At 49.3% G+C, this 22,622-nt stretch overlaps 1 protein-coding gene across 7 annotated transcripts in view; it reads left to right on the top strand.

Moving 5' to 3' along the window:
- Positions 1 to 1,718: 1,718 nt before the first annotated feature.
- TRIOBP (TRIO and F-actin binding protein) overlaps positions 1,719 to 22,622 on the top strand; it is a 74,203-nt gene continuing 53,299 nt past the window's right edge. The window contains exons 1-8 of one of the 7 annotated variants that reach the window (XM_072656032.1): positions 1,719 to 1,806; positions 2,655 to 2,710; positions 4,262 to 4,438; positions 8,961 to 9,100; positions 13,159 to 13,378; positions 15,161 to 15,326; positions 16,108 to 18,877; positions 20,384 to 20,501. In XM_072656032.1, the coding sequence (XP_072512133.1) occupies positions 4,319 to 4,438; positions 8,961 to 9,100; positions 13,159 to 13,378; positions 15,161 to 15,326; positions 16,108 to 18,877; positions 20,384 to 20,501 (3,534 nt within the window). In that variant the 5' untranslated portion in view covers positions 1,719 to 1,806; positions 2,655 to 2,710; positions 4,262 to 4,318. Of the gene's footprint in view, positions 1,807 to 2,358; positions 2,711 to 4,261; positions 4,439 to 8,960; positions 9,101 to 13,158; positions 13,379 to 15,160; positions 15,327 to 16,107; positions 18,878 to 20,383; positions 20,502 to 22,622 lie in introns of those variants that run through there. The other 6 variants (XM_072656031.1, XM_072656030.1, XM_072656033.1 and 3 more) reach the window with 6 other exon arrangements.

Raw genomic sequence — 22,622 nt, forward strand, 5'->3', positions numbered from 1 at the left:
TCCACAAATGCAGGCAGATTGGTCAGAATCTCTCTCTAAGGACATGCTTCTAAGAGCTGCTGTATTGGAAAATTTCCTCCCCTCAGAGGCCGGTCTGATGTGGAGGTTGGTCCTGGTACAGTAGATATACAATCCTTGACTGGGCTCCACCTCACAGCCCCTCCAGCCCAGTAAGACCCAACGGTGCTCTGAATATCCAGGATCATTACCATGCCAGGAAAAGAAGAAAGCACCTAGCTCCTCCAGGAGCTAATGTCACAGATAGTAACAACCTCTCCCCTCTTGCAGCCTCCCATAGCATGGTCTCTGCTCCAATGCTCTTGTCCCCACTAGAATGGGAGACCTACAGGACCATGACTGAAGTGGACTTTTCCCCTCTTTACTTTATCTAGTAAAGGACTCTGTACTTTGTCCCTGATTTTGCCAATTCCTCCCTCCATTGAAGCAAATTCCCCCCCCCCTGCCCCCCACCCCCGGAAGATGACCAGCATACTTGCATAAGATCATGGATCTGGAGCCCAAAGACCTCAGAGGCCATGAAATCCAAGTCCTTCATTTTACTGATTAGGAAACAGAGGCCCAAAAAAGGGAAAGTTTTTTCTAAGGTCACACAGGTATTAAGGGACTGAGCCTAGACTTAATTCAGGTTCAGCGATTTCAATTCAAGGCTCTTCCCATCACACCATTTTTTCATTACTTCATGATCAATGACGTTATGATGAGCCCTTAGCTGAACTCAGTCTGGTCTGTCATGGGCCATACCCAGAGCCTCATCAGTACTAGAAATCCTATCAGTTGTTGAATGAGCCACGTACAGGGCTGGGAAGGTTCCTGGAGGTGAGTACTGATCTAGGCTTTGAAGAAAGGGCAGGAATTAGAAAGAGGAAAATCCTAGCATATCAGATCTGGGAGGGACCTTAGAATAGAGAATGTTACTACATAAAATATTCGAGCAGGGAGAAAGCCTAGAATAGTGACTGGGAGACCTAGAAGATACCTGGGAGATGGTCCAGCCCAAGTCCATCCTTCCTATTACACCTGAGGGGCTCAGGGACAGAGCTGGGATCTCCACACTCTCTGCTCTACAGGACCCTCTGATGGATGTTTTGTTTGCCAGTGGAATACTAACTTTAGATGTAACTTGGTCCCACTTCTTCCATTTTACAGAAGGGGAAATCGAGGCTCAGAGATGGGAAGGGAGTTGTCCAGAGAGGTACAGATGGTAAGGGTCAGAGCCAGAATTTCAACAGTGCTCCCCTAATCTGCTCGGGTGCTCTTTACACCAAGCCACACTCAAGAATCAAACCTTCCCCTGCTTCCAATTCGGTCAAGGAAAAGCAGTGGCAGAGAGCCAGGGCAGGGGGAAGGCAGGTTGGGAGAACAATTACCTGGACTGGGGAGATCAAAGGGATATCGCCCTCACTTCACCCCACCCACCCCTTCCGCTGGAGGACCCCTCGGGTCAAATCGCAGCCACTGGACAACCAGTCTGGGCAGCCAGCCCAAACTGCCAGCCTTTCCCACTGACCCAGGGCCAAATTAGCTGCCAACCCGGCGCCCGGGAGGCTGCTTTCAGAGGCCCCGCCTAGGCCCCGCCCCCGCCCACAAGAAAGCCAATAGGGTGGGCTGCATGCAAATAAGTCTCCTAGATGAAGCCTATGGAAGACCGGTGCGGGGAGTGGCCTATCTCCTTCCCCTCCCGGGGAACGTTTGGATTCATTGTGTAAAAAAAGAAAAAGAAAGAAAAAGAAAAAAGGGATAGAGCCATCGGCTTAGCCGGGGCGCGCGCTCCCAGACAAGTGCAAGGTACCGGGGCCCGTTGCAGGGATGGAGGGACGCAGCGATGGAGGGATGCAGGGATGGAGGGACGCAGGGATGGAGGGACGCAGGGATGCAGGCACAAAGTGAGCGCAGTACGTGAGGAGCAGAAGGAGCCGGGACGGGGAGCAGTGAGTGCATCACCTAGAATAATGCTTACTCCCCCCAGTGTCCGGAACGGATTTCTCCTGGGTGGCTTTTTAATAATTCATTACAAATCCCAAGCCCTTTGCAAAGGTCGCTTAGCAGCCAGGGTTCTGTGTGTGCAAAGCCCTTAAAAAATGTTTTGGTTTTTTTTAATCTGGGCCGGGGGTACGGCTCTTGGGTGACCCGAGCAGCCGCGCTCCATTCTCTCAGAAGAGGAGAGGACAGGGAGTGAGTTCTGCACGTAGCCCTTGGTGAAAAGGACAGGGAGTGGGGGCGGGTGGGGAGGGCAGAGAGAGGGAGAAGAAATGGCCTTCCAGACTCGGAGATCGCCCAGTAGGGCAGAGGGGGAGAGATGACAAGCCAGATCCTGGGGGCGGGAAGGGCCCACAGGGAGGACTGGCCTCCCGCTCTCCCCAGAACAAGCCCTGGCCCCTCCCAGTCACTGACCCGATGCTACCCCAGGGATCCTGGGGGAGGAGGGCCAGTCCTTGGCCTCCAGGCTCAAGAGCTTGCCCTGAAATTCGTCAGGGGCTTGCTGGGAGTACAGAAAGACTCTGCCTCTGGAATCAGGAGAGGCCTGGGCTGTAATCCTGCCCCTGGTATCTACTGGCGGAGCCGTCCTGGGCAAGTCACAGACTCATATTGGAGGGAAGGAAGAGAACATCCAGTCCTATTCCTTTATTTGGCAGAGGAGAAAACAGAACTGAGGTTGAGGAAAACCAAGTGACTTCCAGAGACCACCCAGGTAAAGTAATAAGAGACCAAAGACCATGCTCTCTCTATTATAGCTTTAAAATGGTGACAATAATCCTTGCTCTCCTCACTTCATAGACTTTAGATGAGGTCAGAGCTTTATCACCCTTTGTAGGGCTATGGAAATAGAAATTATCATTGGTGTTATTGACCATAAATGCCAGAGCCAGTAGGGGGGTGGCCCAAAGCCTCCTTGTAGGCTAAGGGGTTAGTCTTGCCTGTGTTCTACCCAGTAAGGGTTAAAGGGGTTTTGTGGGACCCTGCGCTGCTCTGGATCTCCCCAGCCAGCGGTGGGACAGAGTTTTTCCCAATCAAAGGTGAGTGCCTCAGCCTGGCTTAGCTTGTTCCTGGAAAGGAAAGGGGCTTATAAAGGTTACTGTCTTTCCTCTCCTTTGGCATAGGATGTAAGAGGCAGCCTCAGACTAGCTACTGGGGGTGGGGGAGTGGGGGCTGCCTACTGCTTCTGGGAGCTAGAATATAATCTCAGCAAGTCTCTAAAGTCTTCCTCAGCTTCCTCCTGGATCTGTTTCTCTTTGATAGAGATCTGGAATAACAGTGCAGAGATGAGGGGAAGGAGGATGGGGAGGAGGGCTGCTGTTTGGAAAAATCATCTCTGGAACTTCCAGCTCTCTGTGTGATCTCAGGCTGTTGGCCTCAGTTTCCTCCTATGTAAAATGAAGGGGTTGTGGGGGGCTATGAAATAATACCTAAGATTCCTCCTAGCTCTGACATGCCCTGTTCTAAGCCCCCTCCCAGTTCTGACATCCCCTGTTCTAAGGCCTCTCCCAGCTCTGACATTCCATATTCCAAGGTCCCTCCTAGCTCTGACATTCTTGATTCTAAGGGCCCTTCCAGCCCTGACATTCCCTGTTCTCAGATCCCTCCAGCTCTAACCTTGCATGTCCTAAGGTCTCCCCAGCATTGGTCTCTGTTCCAAAGTTTCTTCAAGCTCTAACATTCTATGATTCTGTAGAGAACAGTTCCTTTCCACACTTTTAAAGGGACTTGGGATCTAAACAACCCTTACAAATCTGTCCACGTGCAAGGATGGGAGGAAAGTCTTCCCCTTTTTGTCTGGACTAATCACACACAGAGTGTGTCTAGGGCCTGTTTCCTCCTCCCCCAAAGCCATCCTCCAATTCCTTATCACAAGCCCAAAGCTAAGCCTGGCTCTTGAAGGCTCTACCATCCAGGTGTAAGTGCTGGCTGATTCTCTGAAGCTAGAATAGCTGGGAGTTGGGGCCTGACTTGTCTAAGGACCAATCTAGCAAAGTATGAGAAGCCCCGACCCTCAGATAACTGGCTCCCAAATGAGGATTTTTTTCTTTTTTGAACAGTCATTCATGAAACCACATTCTGAATCATGGAGAGGCTATGATTGGCATTGGTGAAGATGATACCCTTGACAATTCAATGGAAGATTTAGTGTGTGTATGTGTGTGTGTATGTGTATGTGTGTTTGTGTGTGTACATGGGTCAGTGGGAGGAAGGCATTTGGGAGCAGACATATCTGACATCTGTCTTCTTTCCCCTTGCATTCTAGGTGACTACCAGTGAGGGGGGTCCCCTCCTGGGGGACAGTCCTGGCCTGATCTTTTCCATGATGGAGGTGACAGACAATGTCCCATGTAAACACTTTCAGGCCCGTGTGTTTGCAAAGAGTCACTGCCAAAATTGTTCTGAGGTCCAGGAAGCTCACTGTGACTCCAGCACATACCTGGTAAGCCAGCCGTATCAAGTCAGCCAGGTGAGAAGGATGGAGGCAGATTACTGAGTCAGAAGATCTGGATTCCAGCCTGGACCTATCATCTATGCACAATGTGACCTCCTCCAATTTGAGTTTTCTTATCTGAGGAGGTGGAAATTGGAGACATTAAATTGGGTGATCACAGAAACTTGAAAAACAATTAGAAAGTACCTTGGAGGTCATGTGGTCCACCCTCCACTCCCCACCCCCAAATGTAAGGACCTCAAGGGCAGAACCTGTTTGGGGGTTTGTCTATGTATCACCAGGCTCTGCCCAAAGCCTGTACACAGTCAGTGCTCTAAAAACATGTGAATGACTGAGTGAGCGACCCCAAACCCCTCCATTTCATTGGTACCATGTGTGACAAGGGTGTGGTCCGTGGAGTCTGCCAAAGTCAGCTGGCCACTGCCTGGGCCACTGTGACTTTGGCCCCATAACTCTCTGGGTTCCAACTCAGGAGACATCAAACTCTTACAAGTCATGGAACTTTCATGGTTTTTGTTTTTAAATACCTTGAAAGAACCTGGAGCAGGGCACCAAGTGTAGAAAATTCCCAAGGCTCTCTCTGCTGGGGTTTGTGGTCACACTTGGGAACAGATGCCCAACTTTTAGGCAAATGGTCCTTGAAGAAGAGAAATTCATCCAATGCAAGGAAAAATAGTTTCAGAGAAATTTTGAGCTGAAAGAAATTGGTGAGGAGTTTCTTCAAAGCCTGGGAAACATCAAGAGAATGCTTGGATGGTTCTAGGAAATCCCAGTGACCTGGGTGGGAGCTTAGAACACCGAATGTTAGAGCTGGGAAGGGCCTGAGAACAGAGAATGTCAGGGCTTGGGGGGCTCTTATAACAGGGAGTGTCAGAGTTAGAAGGGGCCTTAGAACAGGGAATGGCATCCTTATAAGATGCCTTGGGACCCCTGTCAACTGCTATAGAATCCTGGCCAGATCTCTAGGACCCTAGGGACTCAGCTGTTTGAAACCACCAGACTTTTTATTAAGCACCTTCTACAGGGATGGGAGACCCTGTGCTCCAATCCAGGGATGCTGAGATTTAAAAATGACTCAGCCTTGCCAGCACAGACGTACATAAGCATCATAGAAGGTAAAGAGGGATTCGGGGGATGGAAAGATTCCACCAATAGGCTCTAGGGAAATTTCACCAGAAGGGAGAAGCGGAAATCAGGAAATCTGCCCAGAGGAGTGACATCTGATCAGCATGCTGAGAACCTGGGCTGTGGAGGAGAGCTCACTCCAGCTGAGGGGAGGGGGGGCAGGGAAGAAGGGGATGACCCAGGTACATGCTTAAAGAAAGTGGGCAGCTGAGGTTAGGAAAAGTCAACTGATTGGAGGTGGGACATGAAACAAGTGTCCATGGAACTATAGGACCTAAGGTCTTCTGGAGAAATCCTACTCTAAACCTCTGAGCTAAGCTGCCACTCACTAGAGACAAAGGAGATCTGGGCACAGAGCACAGAGGGGAAACTGAGTCTACCTGGATCATGCCCATGTAGCCGTGGCTGTCACTGGCAGTTCCTTGGTTCCCTAGGTAGGAGGGTGGATAGAGATATGTGAAGGTGTCTAAGAAGCCAGCTTCTTTTCAGGGAACTAGGTCATGGCCCTAGAAGAAGGGATTTGATTTGTGTACATGAGGGGAGAGAAGGAAAATGAGGAGACAAGAAGGCTGGGGTGCCAAATCAGTGAGAGAGAACTGAAGGTCAGGTTGGGCATGACTGGGGAGAGGGCAAAGGGAGAAGAAAGGAGAGGCAGTGACTGCTGTGGGGTGAAACAGAGGCCACATGGTCAGCCAGCACTGGGTGAGCACCTGGCTAGCCTCCCCTCTGCCCTCTGGGGACAGCCTCCACCCAGTGACCTCTTCTGATTCCAATCTGACTCTGGTTAGAACAGACTGTGCCCAAGCCTAGGCCCTTGTCCCCTCCTCCCCACACCAGGAAGACCTGCATGGTAATTCTCTGCTCAAGGTTGGGGAGCCCAAAGAGGGTCCCAGAGACCTGGTTCCTCCCTGGACCCTGGTGAATGGGGGCAGAGGGGCCTGTGGCTCCACCCAAAGATTAGAGCCAAGGGGACAGTTTGGCACTCAGGGAGGCCAGTGGATCCCAGCCCTTTGAGCACCAGGCTTGGAACCCATGGGTAGTTGCATTGTGTGTGTATCCCTGGCCCCCTCTCCCTCCTCCCTGGGGCCCTCAGGTGAGCCAGCAGGTGTCAAGTTCCGGCGGTTTCATTTGCAGCTTTGTTCTTGGCCGGGCTCCGGCTTATGAAAGAGTAATGAGGGCCCCTCACTCCCTTCTGGCCAGCCCCTCTAGGGTTACCGCTGCTTCTGTTGGGGCTGAGAGTCAGGGCCTCGGTGTGGGGGCCTGAGCATCGCGCCCCCCGGGGGGACAAAGGTGCTGACAGCAGCCCTGCCCGGAGCCCTCAGCCCATCTTCACCACCAAGGTAACCAGAGAAGGGGCGGGCCAGGGGATGGGCAGCCCTGGGAGGCCAGCTCTTCCCCACTCCTCAAGGGCTTGGGGGAGCTGGGGGGCCACACTAACTAGAGGTGATGAACGATGGTTCCCCCTGGCTGAGCCCAGAGTGGCCACGCCTCAGGCATGGCCCTGCCCAGGACCTGAGGATAGGAGAAGACTGGACAGGAGAGTGGAGGAGGCCCTCCGGCTACCCCGACACCCTCTTCAGCCCTAATCCTCCTGCTTCCATAAGGCCCCCAGTCCCGGCCCCTCCTCCCCATCCCAGAGTCCCCCTTTCCTCTCATCTTCTTCCATTTCTCTCTTCTGGCTTAGTACTGTTCAGTAATATTGCCTCTACTACTAACTGCTGGGGATGTCCTTTGTGGGGTGATGGATCACCTTTAGGTCCTGGTTTGCATTTCTCTGTTAAACTAGAGCAGGGATTCTTAGCCTGGACCCTCTGAACTTGTTCTAAAATGCTCTCGGAGCAGCATTTCAAAACCCTTGGCTTCCCTTGTCATCTTATGTAATTAATGCTCTTAAAATATGGTTTGGTGAAAGGGTTAAGAACCCCTGGACTAGAATCTTTTTAGCTCTTAACGTGTCTGGGTTCTAACCTTCTATGTTCTCAGACCCCTTCTGGCTCTAGTAATATATGCTTTGACATTCTACATGCTAAGATCCCTCCCAGTTTCAACTGAGGGATTTACAGTTTGGTGTTCTAGGAACTCATAGTCTTACGTTCTAAGATCCCTTATCTTCTGTTTTAGGGTCCTTCCCAGTTTTCACTTTTTACATTCTAACATTCTGTGACCTAATATCCCTTTCAACTCTCTCCTAATTTCTTGAGTCTCTTCCAGCTCTAACACTGGACATTTTGGAGTCCCTTGGACATTTTGGAGAGCTCTGACTCTCTGTGTTCTAAAGTCCCTCCTGGCTCTGCTATTTTATGTTCTAAGATACCTTCCCAGTTCTGATTTATTAGTACATATCTTATGTATTAATTATCATTTTATTTTTATTAGTACATATTCTATGTACTAATACTCTGTGTTCTAAAGCCCTGCTTAGTCTTGATATCTTGCATTCTAACATTCTAAGGTTCCCCACCCTGAGTTCTGATACTCCACATCCTAAGAGCCTTTCTGGTTCTGACATCTTATATTCTAACATTCTATGTTCTGAGGTTTCTTTAAGCTTTGATGTTCTACATTACCAAATTTTTGTTTTGAAGTCCCTCTCAGCTCTGACATTCCCTGGTCTAAGGTCTCTCCCACCTCTGACATTTTCTGTGCCAAGGCCATCTCAGCTCTGGCATTCAAAAACATTCCCTATTCTATGTCCCCTCTCAGTTCTGATATTCCCTGTTCTAAAACTCTCCCTAGCCCTGACATCCCCTGTTCTAAGGTCCTTCTGGCTTTCTGAAGTCCCATGAACCTTCTTTTCCTTCCTCCCTCCTGTCCTTATTCCTTGTCTCCCTTCTGCCTTCTCTTGCCCCTACCACAAGCACATCTCTCCACTCATAATGACAACACAGTATAGGTTACTAGGTACACCACAGGTAGGTCACTGGGTAAGCACAGGAGTCAGTAGGTACCACAGAGCACATCCAGGGAGACCTTCTCATTTCACACATGCACACACACACACACACACACACACACACACACACACATACCCCAGGTCATCCCTAAGGGCTCTCTCAGCTTTCAATACCATTATATACACTTACATACCAGCATATACAAGTAGCTTTGTGTACATCCATATGCATACCAATGTCCACAAGCCTTCATTTTGTCATCTGGTGGCCAGGTTCTTTCTGGAAATTGGAGACATTCTGGAGATTCTCTGAAACCTCTGGAACCAGGAGAGATTCCCTGCCCCTTCCCCAACCCCTCTTGCATATATTCATGTACATATACACACACACTGTCTCACGTTTACCCCCATAGAGGGAGCTAAACCCCACATTTGGAGACCTGCCCCTCCATATCTCAGGAGCCACCCTTCTCCTGTCCTCTCCCCTTTCAGGAGCCAGGGAGACTTGTGGGGACTAAGACCCCTTACTGTGATCTGCAGCAAGGTCCCCACCACCCCAAGGACACCCTCTGCATCTTGACCCCCAGCTGTGAGTTGGTGGTGGCCACTGGTTCTGAGCAAACGCCTGAGAGGTAGGTCCTGGTCCAGAGACCCTCATGTCACCTTGTGGGGGGATGCAGGGGATGCTGTTGGTCCCAAGAAGCCTTAACCTGAACCATTCTCCCAGCTGGCTGCTCTAGCCATGTCCTCTTATGAGATACTCGTTCTCATGTGTGATGCCATTCTCTGTGCCCTCATCCAAACCCACAGGTAGCCCTGCCCTGTGGTCAGATTCCTGCCATCAAAGACACCATGATTCTCCCCTACTTCTTTCTACTTGCCCATTTTTTTGGGAAAGGTGGTGAGATACTGGGGTTCAGAGACTGGGTTCAAATCCTAGTAATTCCTTACTAATTCTAAGCCTTATCTATACAATGGGGAGAATACTCTTCATTTGTCCAGATTCACAGTCATGATGAGGACACACGTTTTGTGGACTCTGTAATGCTTCCCAGACCTAGAGATCCATGATTTCCTCACAGTGGATCTTCCCTGATTCACTGCCCCTCCCCACCTCCACTGATGTTCATGAGTTGTGGCCAAAAAAAAAAATTCTCTGGCAACAAACTCTGGAGGCATCCAGACAACATAATAGAGTGGAAAGTGCCCTGAACTTGGAGCCTAGAGGATCTAGATTCAAATCCTGCATCAGACACTAGGCCAAGTCTCTTACCCTCAAGTTCCTCATCTGAAAAATGAGGGGAGGGGGATTGGATTTAGTGGCCTTGGGTCTATTTCAGCTCGAGACTATGGTCCTACAATAAGTTTGTCTCAAGATGATGCTGGGCTTTTTCTTCTGGGTAGGACCTGGTATTCTATTGGGTCTTTGAAGCCCAAGGTCATCTCTCCTGATAATGAGCTCTATGTGAGGCTCCTAGGCTGGGAGCTAGAAAGGACCTCAGGGACCATTTAACAGAAGAGCAAAGTGAGGCCCTGCAAGGGGAAGGGACCCACCCAAGGTCACACAGGTTATGTAGCCAGTGGTCAAAGCAGAATTCCAAACCTGGGTTCTTTGAGTCCAGAGTCAAATTCTTGCTCTCACACTTCCCTGTCTCCCTTATCATGGTTGTTACCCAGCCAGTCCATGGCATGACTAGACCTTCCCTCAGGGTGAGGGCATTTCCAGGTGCAAACTCTAGACAGCTGAGGTGTCTCGTACAACCCATATCACATTTCTACGTTCTCTTTACCCGACTTCCCTGCATCAGACGCTCTCTCCCAGCTACTCCCTTTGCCCCCCTCCCTTGAAGGCCCCTCCCTTGGGCTGTTCTGCTGCCCAGAAGCCCCTAAGGCTGAACTCTCTACTTGTTGGGTCTCCCTAGCATCTGCTCCTTTCATTCTGAATTCTGGCAACACCCCTGCTGATCTTTCCTCCAAACTGAAGAGTTTTTTCTCCATACTCCCTTCTTCATCCACTCAGTTGACCCCTCCCATATTTTTTCCCGTTCCTAGACTTGGAAAGCTTCTCCTAAAAAAAAAATTTTTTTTAAGGTTTTCATGACACATTGTTTTAACACCACACTCATCTCTACTGATCCTTCCTAGGGAAAGACAGTTAAAGCAAAATCAGTGGGCCCAGTCCCTATACCTGTCTGGACGCCAGTCCCCATCCAGTTTCCCTACCCCACCCCCCCAAGAAAAGTGGGGTGCAATCATTGACCTTTATCTGGAGCAAGGTCATTTACTGCATTGAGTCTAGGATCAGCTGCTGTTAAACAGTGCTTTCCCTCATCATTGCAGCCCCACAATAGCCTTCTATTGATTCTGCTGACTGTTTTGTCTCTCTTTGAATTCCTTACACAGTTGTTATTTCTTATGAGGTTGTTGAATTCCATTCCGTTGTGATTCACACAATTTGTTCAGCAGTTCCCAACTGATGGACATCCACCAGGTTTGGGGAGTTGGTTTTTTGGGGGGCCTCAATCAGGGATGTTGCCATCCATCTCTGACCTCCCAGGTGTATGTGCCCAGCAGGAAGGTCCCTGGGTTAGAGCCTATTAGCCGTTTGGTGACTTTTCTCACACAATTCGCAATGGTTGTGCAGAACGCTGGGCCAATGGGCATCTCCACCAGCAGCACACGGGGATTCTGACTTCCCATGGGCTCTCCAGGGTTGACTGTTTCTATCTTTTATCATCTCAGGGGGATTTGTTGGAAGTGAAGTTGCATTCCCTAGGACTAGCTTTTCCCAGGTCCATTTTTTCATGTTCTTCTTTGGAAAACTGTTGCTATCCTCTGGCCACTTATCTGTTGGAAACTTTTTCTTAATCTTAGGCATTTTGTCGAATCCATAGACATATGGATGAAGTCATCAAATCCCAGACTTAGACCTGAAAGGGACCTCAGAGGTCACCCCAGTCCAACCCCCTCCTTATGCAAAGGAGGAAATTGGCAAACAGCCAGGGAATAAAATTTGTTCAATGCCTACTCTGTGGCAGGCACTGTGCCAACCACAAAAATACCAATACAATTAAAAGAATGCCTCTGCCCTTTAGGGACTCAAATTAACAGGAAATTATTACAGTTATTATAATTAATAAGGAGCTCATAATTCATAGGGAAAGACAATACAGAAAAGGGAACTGAAAAGAGGAGAAGGGAAGTGAAGGTGCCCGTATCAGGGCATGGTGGTGTCAGAGTTGGGAGTATAGCTGAGAAGGGAATAAAGTGGGGCTGACTTGGCCCTGTTACCCAAAATGGAGTTTCCCTGGGGGAATGACTAATAGGAGAAGGGGAACTGTATGAAGGAGGAGTGAGAAGACAGATGAATCAGGGTGATAAAGTCCACTGTGGGTCAGAAACAACTGATATAGGAGGAGAAATATAAATATTTGTAGATAGCTAAGTAGCAGAGTGGATGGAGAGTTGGGACTTGGAGTCAGGAAGACCTGAGTTCAAATCCTGCCTCAGATACTTACAAGCTTAGAGAGCCTGGGCAACTCCTTTCACGTTTCTCAGCCTCAGTTTCCTCATCTGTAAAATGGACGTAATGCCACTACCCTCCAGGGTGATTGTTAGGAGTGGATCAGATAGAGTGCTTTGGAAACTATAGCTTTACAGAAAGATTGGCTTAAAAGTAATGGAGTGCTAAAGGCAAACCTCTCTGTCCCTAGGGGGCTCCCTACTAACTGTATTTTTTTAATAGGGGCAGCTAGGTGGCACAGTGGATAGAGCACTGACTGTGGAGTTGGGAGGATCTAAGTTCAAATTTAGCCTCAGAAACTCACTAACTGTGTAATCCTGAGCAAGTCACTTAATCCAAAAAACCAACAGCTGTTTGGGGTAGAAAATTAGCTGATGATGAAGTTTTTTAAATAGTTTAATTGTTATCTTTTGCGTTTGCATAGCCTTGATTTCCGCCTCCCCTCTCCAGACAACCATTCCCTAGAATGAAGTTTGTTTTTTTGTTTTTTTAAAGAAGGAAGAAGAGCGGGGGAAAAGGTTCAACAACCCTTTCAAGTTTCACTATTATATTTTAAATAGTCCCACCTGCCCGCACTGAAGAAGAGACAGAATGCTGGTTGTCAAGCCTGGAAACCCCATTCAGATCCCGGCTGTGACCTTTACTAGCTCCTTGGCCAAGGGCACAGATCTGGAGCTTCAGTTTCCTCATCTGTCAGATGGGGCAGTAAGGAGGGTGCTCCCAGCTCCCTGGGTTTGTTGTCCAGCAAAGGGCCTTTATTGCTATTGTCTCTCATCTGAGTTCCCCAGTGATGCAAACATTATCATTATCACCCCCATTTTATGGGGATGAGGAAAGCAAGGTTCAGAGACAGGGGTTAAGTATCTGTGTAACACAAAGATTTCTGTTTCTCCTGGTCCCTATCCGTTTCTCCCAATTCACCATCTGTTTTTGACAAGAGGAAGGGTCACAGGATCTGATTTAACACTGGAATGGAACCATTGAGTCATTTTACAGATGAGAAAACTGAGGGTCAGAGAAATTAAGTGATTTGCTCAGTCACACTGATATTAAATGTCTCAGATGGGATTTGAACTCAGGTTTTCCAACACCAAGTCCATTGCCCTATACCTTATACCACAATGCCTTTCATGTCTTTGCAATAGCTGTTGTATGTGTCTTTTCTAGTCTCTCAGTTCCAGTGGATTGTCCCTCAGCAGACAGCTCTGCAGCCCAGCCTGGGGGCCAAGAGATCGGTGGTGGGGTGCCCTACCTGGAGAGCCTGACCAGCCCACAGCTGAGAAACTCCTCAGAGTTTAGCCAGGCCAGCAGAGCCACTGCCAGCATCAGCCCTGACCGCAGCCCAGGCACCCACTGTCCTGATGATACCAGCACCCCAGACACTGAGGTGAGAAAGGGGGACAGGGAGTAACTGGGGGTGCATGGGGGCTAGCTCCTGTGTCTATCCCATCAGATCCCTCAGGTCCAGCCTGACCTGGTGAACAGAGCTCTGGGCTTGGAGTCAGGGGACCGAGGTGAAACCAGAACTCTGTCAGCTGTGTGACCATGGGCAAATCACTTAACCTCTCTGAGTCTCTTTCCTCATCTGTAAAATGGGAATGGCTGAAAAGCATCGTGGTAGAGTGGACAAAGGGGAGGCTGGGGGACTTGGAGTTAGGAAGATGCAGACTCAGATCCCTTCAATGACACCCACAGGCTGTGGGACGGTGAGCAGTAACCTCTCAGGGCCCAGAGGTAACTGAAGTTCCCAAGGTGGGGGAGGTGCTGATCTGCATTGGGAAAGGGAATTTCCTCACCCAGGAGTCCTCTATCCTGGTGAAATCACAGGATCTGGGCATAAAAGGATTTGCACCACCACTTCATGGGGTTTGGTGAAGGTAGAAGATGAGAAATGTAGGCAAGCTTTGAAAGATGCTCCAGCTCTTGGTTGAATCCCAGAGCCAATGGGGCTAACCTGACCGGTTCCCCTGCCTCCAGACAAGTTCATTCTATGGGCAAGTCTGCCTGGTTCCCTTTGACTTTGAACCCTGCTTTTCAAATGAGGGGCTTTCCCTCTCTCACAGACAAGACCTTCTGCTCACACTTCTGCTGGTAGAAGGGAATGGAGTTGGGGGCAAGAGCAGCAGGGATCTGAAACTCTTGGCACCACTTTGCCCTGTGGGCTTCTGGGAAATCACGGAAGGTACTTCTCTAAGTACTTCTAAGTACCCAGATCATCCATCTTGAACAGAATGGGACCTCAGAAGCCTCAGAATGGGACCTCTAATACAACCCCTTCATTTTACAAATGGGGAAACTAAGGCCCAGAGGTCACAAAAGGTCACAAAAGGAGTTGGATTGAACTTGGATCCAGGTCCTCTGACTTGAGTCTGAGCTCCTTCACACAGCATGACGTTGTCTTCAGGGGCGGCCTAAGGTTGGCCTCCTTGTGGCTCCTCTTGTCTCTTGTCTTTTTTTTCCTGACATATAAGCAGTGAGAGGTTTCCATGATTCATCTTTGGTTTATGAAAAAAAACATTCTTTTATTAATTATTCACTAGTAACAATTAATAAAATGATTAATTACTTAGAAAAGAAGACTAGGAATTCATTTCTTTCCGGCTTTACTTGTTAGTTATCATCACTTGTTAATTTCATTCTTGTTTGTAACCAGGTTTATTTTTTATTTAATTTTTTTTAGATTTTTAATTTATGTTAGTATTTCTTGTTTTTACATCATCTTTATTTACAAATATACCCCCTCCTGCATCTACTACCTACCAAGTCATGCCTTGTTAAAAAGAATTTAAAAGCACTTCAGCAAAACCAACCAAAACATCACTTGAATCTCCACACATGTCCCAACCTCTTTGAATGATCATGGAATCCTTAAAAGCTTTTAAGTACAATCCTTTCATTTTACAGATGAGGGAACTGAGGTTAAACCACTTGTCCAGGGTCACACAGTTAAATAACAGAGATGGGATTTGAACCTCTGTCTTCCTGATTCCAAGTCCAGTGTTCTATCCACTGTGCTAAACTGTTCTGAGAGGGAACCATATTTTCTCATCCCTTCTTAACACTCCAGGAGCCCCAAGCCCCCAGGCACTGTTCCCTGACCCCATAAGAACCCAGAATCAGGGCCTTTGAACCAAGTCCCCCTAGCCCCTTACCCTTTGTGCCCACTCAGGACTTGGATGCTGTCAACTGGACTGATAAGCCCTGGTGCTCTGACGGGCTCATCATGATGTTTGCCAGGCATCAGGAGCGTGCACAGGCTGACAGTCCCCATAGAGCTCCATCCTCAGTTTCCAGGCCATCAGCCACAGGTGATACTCTGGGACCAAGGAGGGAAGGTAAGTTCTCTTTGTCTCAGGATCAGGGGGTCCTTCTGGGGAGGGGGAGATGCTGGAATGCCTTTCTGGAAAGGGGAGAGTTATAGAATTCCAGCTCAGGTAAGTGGTTCTAGATCAAGAAGAGAAATCTGGGAAGTCAGGGGCACAGAATCTTAGATCTGAGACAGACGTCAGAAGCTTACAAGATCAGACTGAGCAGGAATTTCATTACATCATCCGTGACAAGTGATCACTATGTCTTTGGATTCTACGGGGTTTGGGGGGGAGTCATTGGTTCATATAAAACCACAGACAGAAAATGTCAGAGCTGGGAGGAGCCTTAGGACAGAGAAGGTCAGAGCTGGGAGGGGCCTCAGAACAGGGGATGTCAGAGCTGGAAAGGCTCTAGAACAGGGAAGGTTGGAGGTAGCAGGATCCTTAGAATAGAGAATGTCAGTACAATCTCTGTCCAAAGGTCCTTCCATCTCTGACATTCTCTATTCAAAGGTCCTTTTCTCCTCTAGATCCTATGATCTTGATATAAGAGCCTGTTTATAGACACGGATAATACATGAAGGTGGTGAGCTCAGGTCACCCTGTCCTGCTAACAGAGAAGAACCATGTCCCATTCTCTGACCTCCCCAGATATCATCTCAAAGTCTCCAGTGGCTCCATCATGAAGAGTGGGGCTCTTCACTGAAAACACACCAGGGTAAAAGGTGTTAGCCCATCAGTGATGCAGCCCAGCACCTCACCTTGTTGTACCTTTGGTCTTCCAGTGGCCCTTCTCTTCTCTTTCCAGATCCTAGTCATGGGAACCAGAGTTCTAGGGAGAGCCGATCTAAGTCTCGTGGTGAGAGAGGTTACTTCTCCTTGGAAAAGAACAAGTTGGATTCAGCCCAGGTCTCCCAAAGTCTACAAAGTGGACTTAGGAGTATATCACGGAACCCTGAAAAAACCACATACCATGACATACCCCAGGCCTCATCTCTCCAGCAATCCACCCAACAGGACACTACCAGGGCCTCATCTCCCCATCGATCCACACAAAGGGACACTACCAGGTCTTCATCTCCCCATCGATCTACCCAAAGGGACACTACCAGGTCTTCATCTCCCCATCAATCTACCCAAAGGGATACTACCAGGTCTTCATCTCCCCATCGATCCACACAAAGGGACACTACCAGGTCTTCATCTCCCCATCGATCCACACAAAGGGACACTACCAGGTCTTCATCTCCCCATCGATCCACACAAAGGGACACTACCAGGTCTTCATCTCCCCATCGATCCACACAAAGGGACACTACCAGATCTTCATCTCCCCATCGATCCATGCAAAGGGACACTACCAGGTTTTCATCTCCCCATCGATCCACACAAAGGGACACTACCAGGTCCTCATCTCCCCATGGATCCACTCAACGGGACACTACCAGGTCCTCATCTCCCCATGGATCCACTCAACGGGACACTACCAGGTCCTCATCTCCTCATCGATCTACCCAACAGGATACTACCAGATCTTCCTCTCCCCATCGATCTACCCAAAGGGATACCACCAGGTGCTCTTCTCCCCATCGATCCACACAAAGGGACACTACCAGATCTTCATCTCCCCATCGATCTACCCAACGGGACACTGCCTGGACATCTTCTCTACATCGATCCACTCAACAGGACACCACCAGGTCCTCATCTCCCCATCGATCCACCCAACGGGACACTGCCCAGACATCTTCTCCACATCGATCATCTACCCAAAGGGACACCATCCAACAGTCTTCTACCCAAAGGGACAACACTAGATCTTCTTCCACCCAACGAGGTAACCTCCAGGCTTCCTCTCCTGCTTGGTCCACCCCAAAAGAAAATCCTAGGGCCTCTTCTAGCCAACGGGATAATCTTCGAGTTTCTTCTACTCAACGAGACAACCCCGGCACCTCCTCTTCTGCCCAATCCATCCAACGGGACAATCTTCAGGCCTCTTCCAGTCATCGGGACAACCCTAGAACCTGTTCTACCCAACGAGACAATCCCCGGGTCTCCTGCCCTGCCCGGACTACCCCAAAGGATAATCCTCGGTCTTCTTCTATTCAAAGAGACAACCCTGGGTCCTCCTCTCCCACACGTTCCAGCCAACGGAGCAACCCCCGGACCTCCTCTCCCCATCGCACCAACCGGGACATTCCTTGGGCCTCCTTCCCCCTCCGTCCAGTGCAAAGTGATGGACCTCGGGCTTCTTCTCCAGCCCGCCCTAAACAGAGTGAGGTCCCCTGGGCCTCCTTTCCTCTCCGGCCAGTCCAAGGGGATAGTTCCCGAACCTCCTCTCCTACACGCTCATCTCAACTTTCCTTGAAAACCAGCCAACGTGATTCCCCAACTCGAGGTTCCAGTTGCCACAGTGGCCCTCGGAGCTCCACCCCACCTCTCTCTTCCACACGTACTACTTCCCAGGCCTCTTCCCTCTCGCGTTCTACCTCTCTTGATTCACCTAACCCCCCCTCAGTTGTGTGCATTGGACACCGAGATGCACCACGGGCATCTTCACCCCCCCGATTCTCTCAGCATGACCCATTCTCATTCTTTCCTGAACCCCATGATGATGAGAGCCTATCCCCCCATCATGAACCCCCCTATATCCCTCCAGCTGTCTGCATTGGCCACCGGGATGCCCCTCGAGCCTCTTCACCTCCTCGCCACTCCCAACATGATCCCTTTCCTTTCCTTCCAAATACCTCAGACACTGCAGAGAGCCAATCTCCTCAACATGACCCTCCTCAGATGCCACCCTCCGTGTGCATTGGGCACAGGGATGCCCCCCGGGCCTCATCTCCCCCACGCCAGTCCCAGCAAGAGCCTTCCCTCCTTTATCAAGAGCCCCTTGGAGCTAGCTCTGAGAGCCTGGCTCCCTCCACAAGCTCTGTGCATGATCCCCCCCACGTGCCACCTCCCGTATGCATTGGGCACCGGGATGCCCCTCCCTTCTCCTCTCCCCCACGCCATGTTCAACATGACCCTTCCTTCCTTTACCAGGATCCCCCTGTGGCCATCTCTGAGAGCCTGGCTCTCTCTATGGATTCCCAGCATGACCCTCCCCAGATGCCACCTCCTGTGTGTATCGGGCACCGAGATGCCCCGCTTTTTACTTCCCCCCCACGCCAGGCCTACAATGACCCTTCTCTCCTCAACCAGAACCCTCCAGGTGCCAGCTCTGAGAGCCTCACTCCCTCCATGGACTCCCTACACAATCCCCTACAACCAACCCTCCACGTGTGCATTGGTCACCGAGATGCCCCTCGTGCCTCCTCCCCACCCCGCCATTGGGACTCCCCAGGAGTTGCTAGGCATTCCTCTCCCCAGTCAGGGCCCTCTGCTTCCAAGGGGTCTGGCAATGGGGAGGGCAGACGTAATATGGAACGAGAGGAGTACACAGTGTTGGCTGATCTCCCCCCACCCAAGAGGCTGAACCAGAAAGAGGCCATGGGAAAGCAGAATGGCAGTGCCAGTGACCACACCCGCAGCCCTGGGCGAACCGAGGTGGAGCGAATCTTTGGGTACGAGCGCAGGTGAGCCCTTGGGAGGGCAGGGTCCTCACCATCTATCTGCCCTCTCTCTGCTTCCCCATAATAGAGGCAAACAACCCCATGACTCACTTGACCTTTGAGGGTGGATGCCTCTGTAGAGTAGAACATAACAGCTGCAGCCCACAGTCTGGGTGGAGAATGGAGCCAGTGGGCCGCCCTGTATCTGAGCTTGGGGTACCAGAAAACTTCATCCTTCTGAAGCTATGGGGCTGAAATCTGATAGAGATAAATACAAAATGCTCCTCTTAGGTTCCAAAAATCAACAAGAAAAGGCCAGCAAGGTGGTGCAGTGGATACAGCACCAGCCCTGGAGTCAGAAGGACCTGAGTTCAAATCCAGGTTCAAACACTTACCAGTTGTGTGACCCTAGGCAAGTCATGTAACCCTGATTGTCTCTAAAAAGCAAATCAACAAGCGTGAGGGAGATAAGTTGAGAGATATTGTGGTTTAGTGCGTGGCAGTTGGGGTCAATGTGATAATAGCAGTAGCCCCCATTTATATTTCACCTCCCACATGCCAGACACTGTACTGAGCATGTTACAAATCTTATCTCACTTGATTCTCACAACAGCCTTGGGAAGAAGGGTTTATTATCATTATCCCTATTTCAAAGTTGAAGAAACTAAGGCAGACAGAGGTTAAGTGACTTGCCCAGGGTCACACAGCTAGAAAATGTTTGAGCCCAGGACCGGATGCCTATAAGTCACTAGTACAACAAGGCAGCCCAAAGACTGTACCACCTTCAGAGAGTAGCCCCCCACCCCCTGCTCAGATCACAGAATGAGCATTGAGTCCTATTTGAGCACCACATTTTAAAGGGGACCTCGGTAAATTGGAGCTCAGTCACAAGTAGAAGCTTGGAGAAGGGCCTCAGGGCCATATACCATAAGAACTGGTCAGAAAAAAGGAGGGATGGATTGACACTGAGGGAGAGACAGACTGTCTTCCAGGGTTGAAAGGACTTTCAGGCAAGCATCCTACTTGGCCCTGGAGGGCAGAGCTTGGGACAGTGGGTGAGGGAGCTGCAGACAAGTGGATTCTGGCTTGATGTGAGGAAAAACCTCCTAACAATAGAAGGATTAGAGGAGCCTAGATTTAGGGAAGGACCTCATTTTACAGAGGAGGAAACTGAGGCTCAGAGCTATCTTATGATCCCAGCTCTTGAGATCCCCTTTGAAGTTGAGAAAACAGAGATTAGAGAGAGGAAATAGGATCCCAGATGAACGGAACCTCATCCAGCCCAGTGCCTTCATTTTACACTTGAAGAAAGAGGGGCCCAGAAAGAGGGTTCGGTTTGGCTCTGACCACACAGTTCTGGGATTAGAACCTAGAGAGTTCCTGACGGTCCACTCATGTAAGCTGGATTAAGGTCACTGAGAAGTAAGGAGTGACGAAGAGTAGGGTAGAGAGGAGGGAAAGAAGGGAGGGACAGTGTTGGAAGATGGCCCCTGAGGGACCTCAGAGATTGTGACTCCCCTTGGTTTACAGGAAGTCCGAAGCCCTGGAGACATACCAGGCCCTGGAAGCTGGGAGGTCCCAGAGAGGTAGTGGACGAGCATCTGGACAGCTACAGCGCCGACAGTCCAGCCCAGCCCTTGGCAGAGAGGTGAGCTCTTGGCTGACTCTCCCTTTTTCCTTCTGTATCTGCCCCTCATAAGCCACAGTGTCACCAAGGCAACCAGGATCCGCACTGTTCTCCTGAGGATGAGGTATGCAGGGGAAAGGGGTGATTTGGAGACATTTCCAGTGATTGTATTGGAGATAAGAGGAGAGAGAGAATGCTCTCTGGGATACCTACATATGACCTCTTCACGTGGGCATGATTTATAGTGTGGCCAGAGCTTGAGACGTGACACAGCTGGGCTGGGGATAGGGCTCCTGGTGATTTCCCTCCCTCTCCATCAGTAACCAGAGCTAGATGGTTCTGACCACTAAGTCTCTTTAGGTAGGGGGCAGCCTTTTATGGCTACCATAATGATCTTTATCTCCCAGCCTTCTCTGGCCGGTGATGATTGTGTGCCATAGATTTTCACACTCTCACTCTCCGAGCCAGAGGGTCTCTCACAATGAGGGGAATATGAGGAAAGATAGAAAACTCATCAAGAGATTTGCTCCCAAATCTAGAGCCATGAGCTCTGATCACCAATGACACCACTTTAGGCATTCAGTGGAAACATCCCAGTGGCCCTCAGATCAAACCCTACAGAACTCCAACCTTGATAAAATGTAATTTAGTCAGGGTTGGGTAGTGGATATAAAAGCTAACCTTGGAGTAAGGAAGACAAGAGTTCAGATCTCGCCTCTGCTATATGCCAGTTGTGGAATCTTGGTAGAGTCACTTAATCTCTTTGGGCTGGTTTTCAAAAGCATGGTTCAGGGACCCTTGGGGGTCCATCAGACCCTTTTGGGGATCCCAAGGACAAAATGATTATCATCATAATAATAAGATGTTTCCATTTCTAATATGGTAAATATCAGTAGTCCATATAAATAAAAGCTGTTTGGGGGGGGGGAGGTCTTCCCTAATTTTAAGAGTGCAAAAGGGTCCTGAGGCCCCAAAATTTGAGAATCATTATTCTAGAACCAAAGTTCCAGAGAGGGGGCCTATCTTCTCTGTATTAGTATTAGAAGATGGAGTTCTTCTGTATGGATAGATTGAGTTTCCTCACTGGATTGATCCCCATACAACTAAAATCGCAGGTTCAGTCCCTCTCATTATCCTAAATTAAAATTAAATGAAAGTTAGCTCCCACCAAGTATCTAAGAAGATGACCTAGAGGCTAGAATGATACACCAGAAGCTTGCCAAGTGACAAATCACCGCACTACAAATACAGGCTTCAAACTACCATGAGAAGTCAACAAAGAAACAGTATGGGACCTACCAACACCATGGCTGCTCAGTTGCACATTCGCTCAGATCTACCATTGATCCACAAAAATATTGAGACAGCGTTTTTAATAGTTGTCACCCTGCTAAAGACTCTTACTCTCCAAACTCCATGGAATGAAAAGTTTTCAAAGCACAGAGACCTAGCAGAAGAAAACAGAAGCGTATTGGAGGAGGAGGCAGTGCGTGTTTTCCTTGTCATCCTCTCTGGAGTAGGTGTACTCCTGAATGAGCTTTCTGTGAGCCTGCAGAGGATGACCTGACATTCCATGACAGCCTTTTTTTCCTGGGGCATTTGTCCACATAATATTAGGCATAAAAAAAAATACTAGCTGGGCAGCAACTTGTCCCAGCATAATTCCTATGTGAACCTCATTGAAAAAGAATGAGCTAATAATGAAAATTCACGTAGCAAGATAGATGACAGAGCCAGCCTAGAAGCCTGGATCACCTGGCTCCCGACACATCCTGATGATGTCACACCAGATAATTCACTTGACTCCTCAGTGCTCCCAGGTAACTCCCTAAGATTCTAAGTTGCAAAAAGGGATACATATCTGTACTGGGAGAAAGGGTTTCTTCCCCTGAGAGTTCCCTATAACACTGACACCACAAGTCCAATCCCTAAGTCTAATAATCACATTAAACATCACAGAGAATCGCTTATCCCAGGACCACTTCTGTCTGAACTCAATTGAAAAATAAGATGACGATGGTGGTGGTGGTGGTGGTGGTGATGATGATGGTGATGATGATAACTGACTTCGTACCTGACCTTATAGTTGAAATCTGCAAAGCCCTCTCTCACTTGAGCCCCAAAACAACCCTGTGAGTCAGG

This window comes from Notamacropus eugenii, chromosome 3 (genome assembly GCF_028372415.1).
Source record: "Notamacropus eugenii isolate mMacEug1 chromosome 3, mMacEug1.pri_v2, whole genome shotgun sequence".
Classification (NCBI taxonomy): domain Eukaryota; kingdom Metazoa; phylum Chordata; class Mammalia; order Diprotodontia; family Macropodidae; genus Notamacropus; species Notamacropus eugenii.